This window comes from Drosophila virilis, chromosome 4 (assembly GCF_030788295.1).
Source record: "Drosophila virilis strain 15010-1051.87 chromosome 4, Dvir_AGI_RSII-ME, whole genome shotgun sequence".
NCBI lineage: Eukaryota > Metazoa > Arthropoda > Insecta > Diptera > Drosophilidae > Drosophila > Drosophila virilis.
This window is the reverse complement of record NC_091546.1, coordinates 13,800,172-13,817,095: the sequence shown is the minus strand read 5'-3', so window position 1 is coordinate 13,817,095 and position 16,924 is coordinate 13,800,172. Positions and strand designations below refer to the sequence as shown.

At 38.7% G+C, this 16,924-nt stretch overlaps 1 protein-coding gene across 6 annotated transcripts in view; it reads left to right on the top strand.

Moving 5' to 3' along the window:
- Window positions 1-16,924, top strand: part of fred (friend of echinoid) — a 130,778-nt gene that overhangs the window by 52,501 nt on the left and 61,353 nt on the right. For all 6 annotated transcript variants that reach the window (XM_070209301.1, XM_070209300.1, XM_032438189.2 and 3 more), the window contains exon 3: window positions 5,067-5,268. In XM_070209301.1, coding sequence (XP_070065402.1) covers window positions 5,067-5,268 — 202 coding nt within the window. The remainder of the gene's footprint in view (window positions 1-5,066; window positions 5,269-16,924) is intronic.

The following is a 16,924-nucleotide window of genomic DNA, read 5'->3' as shown; positions in this document are numbered from 1 at the left end:
AACATACTCCCACACACACACACACACACACACACACAAACACGCACGCACACTTGTGCAATACAAATAACAACTGGCAGCATTGCCATAATTCTTGTCTACGCACAAAAGTATGCTACACTTTATACGAGTATGAAATAAATAATTACAAACAAGTCAAGCAAGCAACCACCACAACGATGTTTAGTGCAGAGCGATTCTGGGCAAGGCCATCAAAGGAATGTTCCCGAGTATGTGTGTGTGTGTGGGCGGGGGAAGGGGTGGGCGGTTCTCAGCGAGATATAGTCAGTTGCAGGAAACATACGTCGACGCCGGCAGTGCTAAAAGTGCATTACACTGCGGCCGCATGAAGTATGTGTATACTCAAGTATCCTGTTTAAAGAGTATTTTTGTGAGCTAAGTTGAGTTATGTTTGTTATGCGGTTATGCCATGCCTTCTGCTGTTCGTAATGAACACATCTTGAGATGTGTTTTGAGTAAACAGAGAACGGGAGTCAACCGACCGACTGCACTGGCCAAAGTGTGCCTTGCACGCTGAGCGTCAGAATAACAGGCGAGAGATTGTCGATTCAAATCTGGCAGCAATTTTAAAAAGCTCTTTCATATTTTTCATATTAATCTGCCATATTTAATGTTAATCTTACTATGAAGCACATCATGAAGTTTTTTAAAAACTAATTTAAAATAATTTGCTGATGGGAATACCCGCCTCATGTACTTGTACGAGTCCCATACTGAAATAGAAAACATTTAAGGTTCTTCTTAAGCCTGCACAATATTAAAAAGAATAAAATATATACTATATTCTGAATTATTTCATTATTGCTTTAATTTTTTTTTTAAAATAAAAATCAAAGTCGTATAAGCATCTAATAAAATATTTCAAATTTTCTTTTACTTTCTTTTCATTCTTTTAATCTTGAAGCAAGCAAGCATAACACACACACCGACACACACACACACTTAGGCAGAGTTGCGTCTGTATCGTGTGTGCACTTAAAAAATCGTATTAAAAAGAGCTTCATTTCCTATTCAAATCGCATACTGTTTTGCTCAGTGCATTTCATGTTCGGCTATGATGATGTTATTTACATTTCTGTTTTGATTTCGTTTGGTTTATGAAGACATCGCAGTCGTATACGCCCCCTCCCCCCTTAATGCCAGTGGAAACCTCAGGCAGAACGCAGCAGAATTGAGTAAAAAATGCAAGGCAAAAGTTTTTCTTTTTGCTGCCTGTTGTTGTGTGTAAGTGTATGCGAGTTGTGTGTGTGTGTGTGTGAATTTTTTCTGTTTGTTTCGTTTTGGTTGCAATTCGTAGACTTTTGACTTGTGCTGGCATCTCTGTGTGCCCAGGCAAATGAACCAGCAGCAGGACGACAACCTCAAAAGTCAACTTATACCATGGCCCAAACCCTGCCTCCTCCCACCATCCTGTGAGACGTGCCAGTGAGCTGTGTGCACTTGTATTTATGAATGTTTAAGCACTCGAAACTACAGCAAGTTCCACCAAAGGAGCAGCAGCACAATTGAAAAATTCATAAACCCACCAGAGAAATACATAAATGAGTGAATGCTTGGAAAAGATACAAAAAAGTTGTGTGTGTGTGTGTGGCTGTGTGTGCTAAAACCCCAATGATGGCTAATTATTACAAGTCGCACACAATCGCTTGTAAGGCCACACACTAAGTGGATTTTTATATTAAATTAGATTCTTGGGCCTAACCACATTTGTTAGTCATGAGATATTTATAAGAAGCTGCCATAAAAACCAAAATTGGCATATAGTATTTATTGCTTGATATTGTGAACTCTTTTCAGTTAACTCTTGAAAGTAAAAGTCAATAAAATATACTTTATTCGCATTTGCTTATACATATACAAACACATGATACCATTTTTGTCCATATTCAATGAGTTCGAGGCATATAAATGTGTTAACCATAAGTATAAGTGCAGGGCATCTTAAGGCTGAGCATACCTGATCGAATATGGAACAAACATTTTAAAATCTTTGGAAATTTAATTTTTAATTATGGCAAAGTTAATCGAGCGAACACAGTTAATTGCTAATTGAAAGTTTGCTCATTAATTAAAACTCTTTTTAGACCTTCCTGGCAAACTTTAATGTATATATCTATCAGAGGTTTTTAAAATGATTTTTAAACTGTTAAAATGCACATTGACGTGCAGCTCATGAGCGTTGTGTCCAAACAAGTTTCTGTTTACATTGCGGCATAAAAAATATATAAAAAAAAATCTTGACATAACACAGAAAACTTTATTTATCTCTTTAATGCAGCGATATTTGTTTGTCTTTTTCTTTTGGCAACGCGCATATTTTAATTTACCAGCAAACAACTTAAATAAAGCAAACGAAAACTTTATTAAAATCCATATGAAGTTTACATAAGCACACATACGTGTGCATGATTCTAGACGGATGATGGCACAGGGGGGGAGGGGGGGGGGGGGCGGTTCATGTTGACCAGTGGCTCCTGTGCTGGCCAGCAAACGTTTATAATTATTTGCATAAATATATGCAAATCGTTGGTAAAAGCAGCCAACAGCAAAGTCAAAATGTAATTCACAGCTGCACATTTGCTTTGCTTTGCCATGTTTCCTGTGGCACCTCCGCAACTCTAATAATCGTTTTTTTTTTTTTCAAATGGATTTACTTAATTTTTGACTTTATATTTCTTAGAGTTTAAATATATTAAATAAGTGATTGTAAGTTATACACAATTATATTTAAACCAAAAAGAACAAAGGTATCCTATCTTAAAGAAGACTTGCAGCAGACTTAATTATGCTCAAATTACATTTTAGGATGTTAAAAGAGCTGACATACAAAATCAAAGTACAAAACAGAGCGTCAAACAAATGGCATTAATCAGAAAACAAAAAATCACTTTAGTTTCAGTGGAAATGGTTATACATATTTTCAGTAAAATGCTGTGAGCATTTAAGCCAACAAATGTTGCAATTATTTGCATTTATTTATTATGTTTTGTTTTGTTTTCTTTCCTTTTTTTTTGGTATATCTGTAACATTTTACTCAGTTTTGATGTTTTTTCTGGTCATGCAACAGCAACAATCGCAATGTTAATTACAATAACACAGAGCGCACGAGCTGAAACACAACTTTTTATGCCAAAAAGTAGTCGAGTGTTAAAAAATTTTGCGGGCGGCAATTGAATATGCAGCTGCTGCCCTCTCGGCCCCCTCCGCCTCACCCCCACACAACTGGAGTACATTGAGCTGTTTGTTTTATGTGGCAGAGTGAAAAATCTCAACACAATATCAAATGCATGTGTACACATTGCGCGTTTAGTTCGCTTTTCTTTTATTATTATTACTATTTTTTGTGTCCTGTCTGAGCGAACAATGAAGAGCTGGCAAAAAAAATGTTTTGTATATATATATATATATATATATAGATATATGTATATGCATGCATTGTACACAAAAAACAGATTTGCTCAAACGAAATACATGCTAGGGGCTGGCTGCTGTGATGGGTTAAAAAACTGCAAGCAGACAAATTAAAACTAAGCGCTCCATGTACAAACAACTCTTCCCGGAGGGGGAGGGGGGCGCCAAGGGGTGTGGGCGAGCAACAGTCGACCCAATGGCAGGCACTCGACCATTTGCTTCATTTAGTTCCACAAACACATACACACACACACAGACTCATTGAACTGTGCGCTTGGTTGTTTATTCACAGTGCTGCTCAAACTGTATTAGATACAACACAATGTGGCAACTCAATTTTTGACCATCCCAAAACAATTTGACTTCTTTATCAAAATCGAATTCTCTAAACTTGTAGCAATTATTTCAAACGAAATTGAAGAATTCTGCTTAAATTTTATCTTGATCGAGAGATACCCTGTAAAGAGGTGCAGTTATTAGGCTGAATGGAGCGCTACATGAAAGGCTTATTACTATTCTCACTTTATATATTATCAAAAAACATGTATTTTTTTAATTATAATTGTAGCATCCTATTTATATCAATGCGTCGCTTGTACACGAACTTCTAATAAGCAAAAGCAAATAAAGGATAATGCGACCTAGCTACAAGCCGAATCATCTGAACACCCTACAGTATTGGACCATGTTCTCAAGACCCTTCCTTGTAAATATTATTGTAACTATACCTGACTTTACAGACTCTTGCTAGGTAGAGATCCATACTGCGCTTAATAAAACAAATTGAATATTCAAATTCTAAATTAATAATAATATTGAATGCCTCATTCTCAAGCCCAAACAATTTGTAATATATTAATGGGGAATTGCAAATTATGTAAACTAAAGTTAATGCACGTTTCTTATTTCTATATGTTCTGATGTCCAAAATGTTCAAATATCTGTGTGATATATTGATATATTAACGCTTATTCAACACATATTAAAGCCAAATTTTTAGGCCCTCTTTACAACACTTGTATGACTATGGGCATACAATTTGCTCTACTTATAAATGTTTTATTATCAACAACTGCCGGAACGGGCAACTGTTTGATATCCTGATATACACGCGCCTCCATAAATAAGAGCTAGTAGAATGTTAATGTAATTGAGTCGATATACATTTGTGGAACACATCGAAGCACAAATTTTCTCAATTTATTTCTAGTTTTCAAAGTGTGTGTGCGCGTGTGTGTGTATGTGTGCATTATTCATTCTGTTGGCGGGAGATTTACAATTTCTACAATTTCAACAATATTTTTAGTATTGATTGCCGGAACCCGCGACTGTTGCTCCGATAATAAAATAAATCAAATCCGTTCAGGCAAACAGCCCGCGGATACATTTACCCTCGACCCCTCACCGTGAGCGTGTGTGTGCTTTTTAGTTATTTCTATGTGTATAGGGATTTTGGTTTGTTGTTGTTGCAGCTTGTTCGTGTGCAGCTGGATTTACTGTACGGCGTATTCTTAATTAAATGTGCGCTGCAAATTTACACAATCAAATTGCATTGCCATATAATACTCCTTCTCTATTAAACCGCTTTTCCTCATCCTTTTCTCTCTCTCTCTCTCTCTCTCTCTCAATTGCAGCATGCCTGTGGCTTTGGATGTTGGCTGTTGCCGCGGATGAATCGCTGGACACACGCGAAGGCGTCGATCTGGTGCTCAAGTGCCGTTTCACCGAGCATTATGATTCAACTGACTTCACCTTCTACTGGGCACGTTGGACCTGCTGCCCCACATTGTTCGAGAATGTGGCCATTGGCGATGTGCAGCTTAACTCGAATTATCGGTAAGTTGTGCAAGAGAGAGTGTGTCGGTGTGTGTATTTGTGTGTGTATTGTATTGCGTGTCCTTTGGCCAGCCGTCTGTTGGTCCTGTGTGCAATGGTCTGATAAATCACAGCCAGCCTCCATAAATTCAACACTGATGGCCTGTCAATAAGCAGGCGAAAAGTTAAAGGCCGTCTGCGTGTTGGGCTTGGGGGCGTGTGGCTGCGGGAAGTCTGCTGCTGCACATTTATTTAATTGCCTGCCTGACATCGACACTCAACTGCCCAAGGAACGAGAATTACAATCACCGCTCCCTCCCCCCCACCGCTACACCATTATGGCCCGCTCTATCGCATATTTATTGATAAAAGATGAAAGATGCGAAAGTTTCGCGATGCGTTCAGCTGTTAAATTTATTAAAATTGCCAATGGCTGTAAGGATGACGACAGGGACAACGCCATCATCAACATCGATGGCATCGTCGCCGTTGTTGTGTACATCATTAAATGTTCATCTGCCAGGCGATAATTCATAGCCAGCCACGCCTAGAAATATGAATGGGCGTGCACACAAGCACCGCATGCAGTGTAAACAAGATGAGTTGCCCTGTGCTAATACTCCAAGGTTTGGCAGGGTCCTGTTTGGTCTTCTGCAGGGGCAAAGGTTGGGAGTTAGGTTCGAATGGCATAAGGATAACGTGGCCATCAGAAGCAGCTGTGCGCGCTGCTGTGTGCCGTAAGCATAAGCGAAATTATTATTATACCATTTCGTTAAAACAATGGGAAAAATACGCAAAATAAATTGTTTCTACAAAATTGACCAGAAATGAAAGCAAAGAAAACCCGATTAAATAAAAGATAATCCGATTCAAATAATAATTTTGCAGCGAAACTCTTGCGAATGCTCTCAAATTACAATATAACAAGCAAACATAGTAGATTATTGTAATCATAATAATTAATGATAATTAATATTTTGTCTGCAAATTAATGCTCTACATTGTTGATGATAAATTATTTCACAAATATATATTATGTAAAAAAAATATATATATAAAGTATATGCAATAACACTTGTATCGTAATTAATTATTATCAATATTTCTTGTTATAACGTTCGTATTTTTTATTAAATTTGTAAAAAAGTAAACTGATGAGGATTATATTTATTTTAAATACACATTATGAATAATCAAATATTACTCAATATGGTAATAATATTAAGTGAAATTCAAATTAGCAACAGTTATGTTTGCACAATTTGAGCAATTTGTGCCATTGTTTATAATTGGCAACACATTGCGTATACGCAACTTGATTAAAGCGCCGAAAAGCTCGTCAAGCATTGAAGGCCCTTTAAATGGCTGTTTGGAAAATGTGGCGAATTTTCTTATTGCTGTTGCCGTTGTTGCTGTTGTTGTTGCTGCATATTGTGCTGTTTGGCCGCCCTGCCTATTTATTTATTAATCATAATAATCATTTTGCAGAGCATTTTAAGCGTGAAAAACATTCAATGCGGCGTATGCCGCAAATCGTTTGGAAAATGTTCAACAGTACACGCCCACAAGAAGAGACAATCACGCACTAAAGAGACAGGCACACACAGACCCATTCATTGGCCAGATGATATATATATAGATATATATATATATATATATATATATATATATATAATATGGGTAGGAGCAGCCGCTAAACATGCAAAAACAGCAAACAGATCGGCAACAAAAGAAAATTATTGTAAAATTTTGCTAATCGCGCGTTAAACAATTTGCTTGATTTATGTGGGCTTAGAGACTGGGCTAATGGCGTTGCCACAAAGCACAACAAGAACAACGACAACGGATGCGCATTATGGTAACGACCAAAGTTGCGGAGTGTAGAATAGAAGATACTCTGCATAAACATGGCATTTCATAATAGGAATAGTTAGAAGTATATTCATTATCTCATAGTTTAGCTGGCTCGAGATCCGGGACTTAGTTTAATAAAATCAAAATTTACCTCGAGTTTTCTAATAAATTAAACCTTAAAAAGTTCTGCTTGTATATTACTGTTTGATATTGGCAATGGACTCTATACACTCTACATATTTATACTCTTTTTTATCAAATTTACTTATGTCTTAAATATTTTGTTACCAGAATTATATCTAATAGATTATTATTAAAGATAGAGACTATATATAAATAATGAACCCACCTTTCGTCTAATTTTTGTGGTTTTATCAAAAATACTTACAAAAAAAACTACATCCCAGCTTTAAAAAAAAACAGGGTACAGGGTATAAAATGGCTTGCTGCATTTTGAGTATAATTTTGTTGATGGTTTTGAACATTTTTTCACATTATTTTTTTGTGGCTTCAGTGCAAGTGTTAGTCACACGTTGGCAGCAAAATGTAATTGATTTGATCTGTGGGCTCTATTGCAAACACATTTATTCAAGATTTCAGCATAAAGTTTGTGATATATGGTCGCCATATAATTTAATACCTACACTTTCATGTTAGCAGCTGCACAAAGTTCATGCGTCCGCAAAAGCAATTAAGTTGAAACATAATCACTTGAAAGCTGCTTTGAAATGCAAAAATGTTCTAATGCCAAATAAAATGTGAAGCATTCAATCAACGCAGGCTCGTTGACTGCTAAACTGCTAGTGGATGATGATGGATGCCAGCTGCTTGGCTCGACAAGTTGACCCCAAAAAAAAAAAGGAGGGAGAGAGAAAAAAAGAGAGAAAAAGGTACCGTACGGCATGTGCGGCCCGTTTCAGTGTCCATTTGCACTTTGTCCTCTTCAAAAATGTTGTCATCTAGATGACATGAAATTTGCTTTAACAACGCATTCACATCCACATTGGAGCATTGTGCTCCACCTCTTCAGCTGTCAGATCCCATTCAAGTTGTTTTTTTTTTTTCGTTTCTCATTTTTTTGAGGTAGCCTGTTTTTGCCATGATATTGGAATTTTGTGTTCGAGTGCCGCCAACATTTCGGAAACAATCAAATACACATTTTTTTCGTTCTTATCCTTGGTGCAGATAAAAATTTTCCGTCAGCAAGAGGACTTTTCAATTGCGTTAAGAGAAATTTAATATGAAATTCATGTTGTACTTGTTACATATCGATTTTTAATTTTGATTTTCGGGCGCGAGCGTTCAATTTTGAAAGACAGCCAGCAGGCAGCGCTGTTTGGCGCCTTTGTTGCGGTTGCCCGTGAAATATTTGTATTTTTATTTTATTTTTTGGTTGCTGAAAACCAAAAATAAAACCAAACACAGCTGGGCGTGGAAGCGGAGCTCTCCACATAACATCAGTCGAAAAATTGCCAGGCATTGATGCCTAGCAATTGTGTACACCCTTTATCGCAGCTATGTTGATTTTGTCATGAGTTTTGACACAAACATCAAACACCCCAGTGTATATATTCTTGATATATATCAACAACCTGCTGCAGGCAGTATATATGTCGGGCTGGATTGAATAACTATATAAAATAGCCACAATAGAAATAATCGGCTGAGAAGTTGGCTCTTATGTAGAGATCTTATCAATATATGTTATCCAAACTCATCCTGCTCCTGATAAATATTAAAATTCTTAACAGCGGACAACTATATCATTAAGTTGCCATACAAAAGATCGGTATATGAAAGCGATTTTTAATCTTAAAATTAGGAATTTATTAGTTCTATTATCTTCCTTAAATATACACAAAATCTTATCAACTTTGGACCACAACATCATAAAGCTGCTATTCTCTTCTTGTGCTGAAGATATCCGTAGTCTCTCCCTTGTATTTTATTTTATTCTTAAATTAAATCCTTTAAGATGACTCTTATCAAATTAAATATTTTGCTGATTTCTTATATTTTGATCTAAATCGCAAATCCCAGACCCAAATCTTTTCTAGTTTGGCAGCAAAGAAAAACATGATTAAGCTCTTAGTTATGCGAAACCTATTCAAGCAAGAGCACTCAAAATTCGTTGTTGTTTTTGTTAAATCGACTTTAACCAATTTCTTGTAGTCTTTGTAGCCTTTTATTGTGGCTGTCGTTGTTTTTGTTGCTGCTGCCGAATGCCAGGCCAAGCTGACACATTTCCCATTTTGTGATGGATGTGCGCAATAATTTTTGCTATTTATGCAAAAATTCGGCTGTTATCAATAGCGGAGCCCGGCCCGACAAAAGGGCGTCCCATGCCTCAATTTCTATATCTCTTTTATGCGAATGCGGGTCAAAATTTAACCTTTACCTTGTGCACACTCACACACACGCACACACATGAACAGAGACAAATGCATAGATCAAAATTTGTGGCAACACGTGTTGGTTCCGATTCGTTTGACTTGTGCTACTCCCCCCCCCCCCCACACACACACACACACGCACATACATACACACATATATATATACACATACAGAAGCGCACACATGTCGCGACAGGGGCGTAACATCTATCAGCGCCATGAGAATATGTACATATATGTATATATATACATATTTGTATCTATGTACACTCAGAGAAAAATAGCGAACTTAATTCAAGTTCAATCTGCATAGAATTGGGGTCCATTCTGTTGTTCAAAGCTTCGAATACATTTGGAGCGGAAAGTTATTAAAAAACGAAATCGAAACATAAATAATATATTAAAGTGTAAACATATAACATATATCAATACGTATTAAAAGAATTAACTGACTTAAAAAGAGCTTAAACTGTTCTGATTCTTAGTATTTAGGCATTTTCGCCAATTTCCACTTTGATTTAGGCACCTTTTGTTTTTCAGAGTGGATATATACACATATTTTTTTTTCATATATGTGCGGTTGTGGCAACACTTATGCAAATTGAAATGCAAATAAGCCTGCCAGCCAACTGTCTGTCGTTTTGTAGGCGTGTTCCCTTTCCCTAACCTGCCCCTGCCCCTTCCCCTGCCATCCTGGTCGCTTATACCACAAAAGTCAGCTGCTATACGAATTTGGATTCTTTGTTGATTCTCACGCTTTATTGAATTCATTTAAAAAGCAATTTTTCATTTTGCTGCCAGCAACAAATATAACAGCTGGGGCATTATGCCTACTGGAAAAATATGCGCCCTTTTGTTTTAAGGCAGCGCCTTGAAGTAGGCTATAAAAAATATGACTCCTGCTAACATTCCAATTAGCCTTTTGTCTGGTGTCAATGCAGCCTACAAAAAAACAAAAAGGACACAACCAGCAAAGCATAGGAAAATATAAAAGAAAAAAATCAAGCACAGTATGGGACACAATCGTGAGTAAACTGAGCTTCATCTGCAGTAGCCGGGTCCTTGGTGTGTTATATAAAAAGCCTGGCAAAACTGTCTGCAGCTTTGTTTGCCCAGACCCTGGCCAGGGCCACGCCTGCTTCGCCCACAGCCCCTTGGCTTACAGCAGTTTGCCTTTTGTTTGCGGCACTGTCAGGCCTCAAAATGTGCACCCAAAGACAATTAAACTCTTGTTAATGGGCGAGCACCAATAAAAATACAAAAAAAAAAAAGGACAATAGATAAATTGGTCGCATTCAGAGCTGTTCAACAGGCAATCGCATAAAGTGTTCATATATGTGTATATACGTATTTTTATTTATTTTTAACTGCAGGCTTGAATGGGCCGTTGGTAGGAGATGTGCATAAATCACTTCATCAAATATTTCGGCAACAAATTGCAAAAAGCAGAACAGCACGTTATATCAACGCATAAAGAACTTAAATAATTTTAAGGTTCTTTCCATTTCATTTTATATTTTTGATTTAATGTCTCCTGATTTTGATTGCAATAGAACTTAAAAAGTCTTAAGCAATTTATTTAAACCGTGCAAATATGTGCAAAAGCCTATCAATAATTTTAATCCTGACAGCGTTAAATGTTTAAAACTGAAAGCAGAAGCAATTTATGAAAGATTGCTGAGAAAATTGAACATTTGCTGATGAAAACATTTGCAAACTATACAAATTTCTTTCCTAACAAATGAAAAGGTATTCACTAGAGTTGTTTTTTCTTCCATTTGCAAACATATTCATTCAAATTTACATAAATCTTCGCATATTCTGTTAAATGTGATAAACAATTTCTTAAAATATTCAGTGTAAAATACGGAGTGTAAAGAGAAAATGCAAAGATTTGTATATTTATTAAAAAAAACTATGTTATACAATTTAAAAAGTTAAGTTTTGGTGCTCTCTAGAAAAATTGACCTTCTTATAATTACAATTATTTACAGTTTCTGACTAAAATCTGTTAATTTGCAATATTTAAACTTTACATTTTTAAGATTCATTATTTTCATTTTCATGCAATTCTTTTCGCATTTGTTTTATTAATTAGTGTGTTTTAAAGCTTTTTCAAGGCTTTTTGCTGAAAAATTCAACTTTTTAAAATACTTGAGTAGCATATAAAAATATATTTCTGCTAATGGGCGCGAACGCTTTCAAGCTGAACATTAAATGTGCTGCGTGCAGCAAATTTAACGACTTGCCGCGTTGCAGGGGCACCTACGGAAAGCCTCGCGCTTCAGGTTAAGGTTCAGTGATTTTACTGCAGCTTTCGAGCGCGACCCCAGCTCGGGGTCAGAGGCTGTACATGGCTGAGAGTGTCGCGCCTTGTGGCATTTGCTGTTGTGCTTGTTATTATTGTTGTTGCTGTTGTTGTGCTGCTGTTTATTGTTGTGGCGTGGTTATGCTGCATGGCAATGCGTAAATTAATTTTAGCCACTAAGCTTAATTTAAAGTTGGCTTAAGCCTGCAACACACACACACACACACACACATACACGCACAGACTTCACCATAACAAGTACAAGTGACCTTCTATGCAAATACGCGTGCAATAACAACTGCCACCACATGAACAACAACCACATGGTCACCCGCCGTCAAGTGGAGTTCATAAAGTACCCAGAGCTCTGCGCTACGGACAACCGCAAAAGGCAACAGCGGCGAGGCGACGCCGGAAGTTGTCCGCTGTACGAAGTGCGACTTGTCAACGTGTACTTCCGGCCGCCATCCTTCGCCACAACAGACGCAGCCACATAGACGCGGCCCATACCAACACACACACACACACACACACTCAGAGACTCACGCACACAGGAAACAGTTGCCTCGGCCTCCAACCAGCAGGAATATCTCTTTTTCGTCTTCGTCCTTGTACCCACAAGCCTAACCACAGTCTCGGCTTGCTCCTCCACAACTTTATGAATTATTCAGTTGTATTTTTGCGACTGCACTTTATACTGGGCAAATGCTGGGAATGTTATGAGCTTTCCACTTCGTAGGCAAAATCAAAGTACACTAAAATACACATGTCCTAATCAAGCTGGTTAGGCTACTTCTGCCATGGCATATCCACTTTTTGTTATATATTTGTTAACTGAATAATAGTTATTTAAGGAAAATATAAATAGGGCTAGATGGGCCACAGCTTCAAGTTTGAAGGTTGCCAGAAACTTTTCAAGTCAACCTCTGGCACTCTTAATGTACAAAGAACATTTTGAATGAGTTTTAATTTTAAAAATTTATTATTCCTCTACAAAATATAAACTGAAAGTCAAATTATGTGTTATCTTAAGCCTGGTGGTAACTTATTTTTCAAAAATAAATATGCCTCGACCGCGTTGAGCTGGGCTGGACGGGGCCATGCTTAGTCAACTTTTACCCTTGCCAAACCGGAGCCCATTTCTCATACAAGCGTTTCTTTTCAAGCGAAAACTTAACTCTGGGCAACATGCTTTTCTATCAGCTAAGCCATTCATTCAGAAATGTCCCGAGATTAACTCACTTTCTACCAATGGAAGAAATGAATGCAATAGCAAAGCGATAAAAGCGATAGCAAAGCGATCAGTCTTTAGATTTCAAAGGAAAATTAAATTCTGTATTAGAAATTGTGCTATAAATATAAATAAATTGTAAATATTTATCTTGGAAAATAATTTATTCTACCGCACAATATTTTAATAAGCTAATCAAATATTTATGTGCACTTTCTGATTATATAATAGAATTAGACGAAGTAAGCGCAAAAGTTGTGCCCCAGTGGACACTGTCATGCCACAAATAGTTGTTGCTGTTGCTGTTGCTGTTGCTGTTGCTGCTGCTGCTGTTGTTGCACATTGCGCATATGCCGCGTGCTGCATTTGATGTCAACGCAAATTTGATGTTTATTTGCGTCGTTTTTGTTGAAGTTGTTTGCTTTGTTGTAGTTGTTCATTTGTTGTTTATTTGTTGTTGTTTTAGCCGGCAGCCACCTTGACAAGTTTTGTATTTATGCTGCCGCTGTTTCTGGCGTTTTTGTTGTTGTTATGTTTTAGCGTAAGTGATTTTGAAACACCTGCTTAACAAGTTGCAAGACAGCCAGCTTCACACACACACCCTCTCACTTGCCTGCTCAGTTCCACCTTTTGTGTCGACATTTATTAAGCTTGTTGCTGTTGTTGCTGCTGCTGCTGCTGCTGTTTGCGGTTGCCGCAACACACAGTTTAGCTAACTTAGAAGCACACGGGGAACACAGCAGCTCGAGGAGAAGCAGCAGCAGCAGCAAGAGTGGGACAGCAGTGGCAATGGCAGCATCGGCAGGACATGGCTGCCTTGAAAGGAAGCCATTAACAGCCTTTGGGGGCTTCTGTTGCCTCTTGTTAGCTGTTCTTTTCATACCCTGTACCCATTGAAAATGTATTTCGAGAATAGGGTAGATAGGCATACGGTTCTGGGAGATCGTAACTGGCAATCGATATATCTTTAAATCAATATATATAATTATCTATTCTCAGTATTGAGACTATTTCGCTGTTATTAAAAGCAAGTGTCAATAAAGTTGGTACTAAAATTATGGGCTCACAATCTTAATTAAAAACATATTCCTTTTGATATACCTCTTTATTTGAATTTCATACCTTATATAATAAAATGATCAAATCAGAGTAGTTTCTTGCAGAATAAATTCTTCATATTTTGGGGATCCATCGAAATAAATATTCAATCAATTCCTAGGTTGGTTACAGAATATTTCTTCGTCGCACACTCTCGAACAGAGTACTCGTAACTTATTTTCTTTGGCCTGTCGCTGTCGCCTCTGACAGTCGCCTCGCCCGTCGCATCGCTTTCGTCCCACTCGCTGCCCCGCGGCTCCTGTTTTGCTGCTGCCCATAAACTTTCTTCTTGTCGCTTGCGCAACTAACATAAATTTTATATAATAATTTTTCTAATCAAAAAATGAATACATGCCTCTACACACACATACTACCGCAGCCCGCTCACCTGGTCTGTTTCTACTGTTTTTTAAATACATTTTTAAATGCTGCAAAAATGCGGCGCGTGCTGCTTGCCGTCTGTTGTTGTTGCTGGTGCTGCTGCTGCTGCCGCTGCTGCTGCTGCTGCTTGTCATTCACCGTTAAAATCAATTTACGACAAAATAAACACACGCACTGCGAACAGCCACGCCCGCGCCCCACGCCCCACGCCCCAACTTGGCTGTTTACACTGCTGCGCTGTTTGTTTGTTTCCTGTGTCGTCCTCGACGTTGTTCTGACTGCCAACGCCATGTGGCAGGCAGCGACGCCGGCAGCGACGTTGGCAGCAACTGCGACACGAACTGGAGGCGATGTCAACGTCTGCCGCTGTCACCTTTAATGTAGAAATTTTTTTTTTTTGCTCACAGCATTGGCAGACAATGAGCAGGAGGCGCTGCCTACACACACACACACACACACACGAGCACACACACTCAAGCGCAGACACACAGGAGCGCGCGTGGTATCACACACAAAATACCCGCACAAAATTTCACTCTCGCTTATCAAAATTGGCTTAGGGACATTCGTGCGACCTGCAAAAATGTAATGCGCCGCCTTTAAATGTGTGTATTTAACGCCAACTCAACTTAAAGCCAACTAGCTTATGAGCGAGAAAAGGATGCGAGGGCTGGGACTAAAAGGGTAGCTCATTAAGTGTAGGCGAATGCCAAACTAGAAACCCCAATGAGAATGCAGCCAGGATGCGGGCAGATATCACAGACGGAGACAGAGCAACGCGCTGGAAGCACATGGAGTGAATGCTCATTAAAATGCAGAACGCAAAATTTGATAGCAGCAACAACTACAAAAACAGAAACAACAGCAACTCGGATGATAATGATATGATACAGCAGCAAAGAAGAACAAATTAATTTTCAACTGGCGAAGCGAGTTTTTTTTTCTTATTGAAAACAAGAAAAAATTGCCACGTTGCAGATGGAATACCCTTATAAACTAATCGGCACATATGAAAAACAAATCAGATACATTTTTGCATACAGTCCTCAACCGATTTTTACCTAAGAGCTTTAGAATATAGCAATTCCATGCTGTTCCATCTCTTTTCTATATGTTAAGCTCAATGCAAAGCTAAAAAATTAGTCAATAGATGAAAAGCTATGCAATGTCTTTAAATAATAGCTTATAGAGTAAGGGGCGAATTTGCATAGACAGTGATAGATGCATGAGATAGACGAAGAATATAGACGATATTGTACGAACTTGATCACGAAAGTATCCTACCTTTCTATACATACATCAAATACGGATTCTGTGAACTCGTATATATTTACCTGATGCCAACAGAAATTAAAAACTGTTCAACTATTGTGAACCGAAAATGTTTATTTCGAATGTGTTTTCCAACCCTGTGACCTGTACAAAACGAACAATCAGTGTGGGTAAACGGACAGCGCAGACAAATGATGAAGGAAGCTACCATTAAAGTGCGCGTAATTAAAAATTCAACGCAAAATCAACAGCAAAAATCTGTTAACTGTGAAATGTAACCTGTTACCAATCAGTGAAAGGCTGTTGAGAGCTGCAAACTGAGATGGCAAGTGGAACGGTGGGCGGGTGGAGGCAAGCCTCTTGTATGAATCGGAAAATGCCGCAGGTGCAAATATGTTGAGGGCTGGCTGGTTGAATTACTCGCAGCACAGTTTTTTGGTGGCAAGAACAAGATGAAATAAATACAAGCTGGCACAAACAATGATGATGAGGGCTTGCGCCGAGATGCCACAAGGGGCTGCTGGGCTGGTTTGACAGCAGCAGCTGCTGCTGCGCAGGGGGAACGCAGAGTGCCAGACATTATTGCTCCCGCGAGCATTGTGAAAGGCAAATAGTTTTGGCAACAACAGCAACAACAACAGCGGCAACAGACGTTTGCCTAGTGGCATAAAGGCGGCTATTTGGATGCCAAGGGTTAAGGGCTCCGATGACAGCCAAACGTCTCCCGCTCCCATAGCAGCGCCCCCCCCCTTAACTATGCCCATGCTGCCAATGATGTTGATGGCGACGATGATTAGAACTGCGCAAAGGCCTCCAAGGAGCAACACCAGCCGGTTGTGTCCATTGCCTTAATTACGTGCAGATAAGAAACGCAAATATGAATACAGCAATGCCTCCACAACCGCTCTCGCCCACCGTCCCCGCCACAGCCACCCAGCCACCCAGCCTGCCCGAACACCCACGCCCCGCGTTGTACAAGTGATGTCCATGGCGCAACAGCTGCGTCACTAAACGCTCGGGACATAAACATAAAAAGTCTATGAAACTGTCATAAAGCAGGCAATAGAACTGAACGACCAACTCATAGCTTGACACACGCTCCTGCCCCCCCTCGGCCCTGCTCCCTAGGGAGCCACGGAA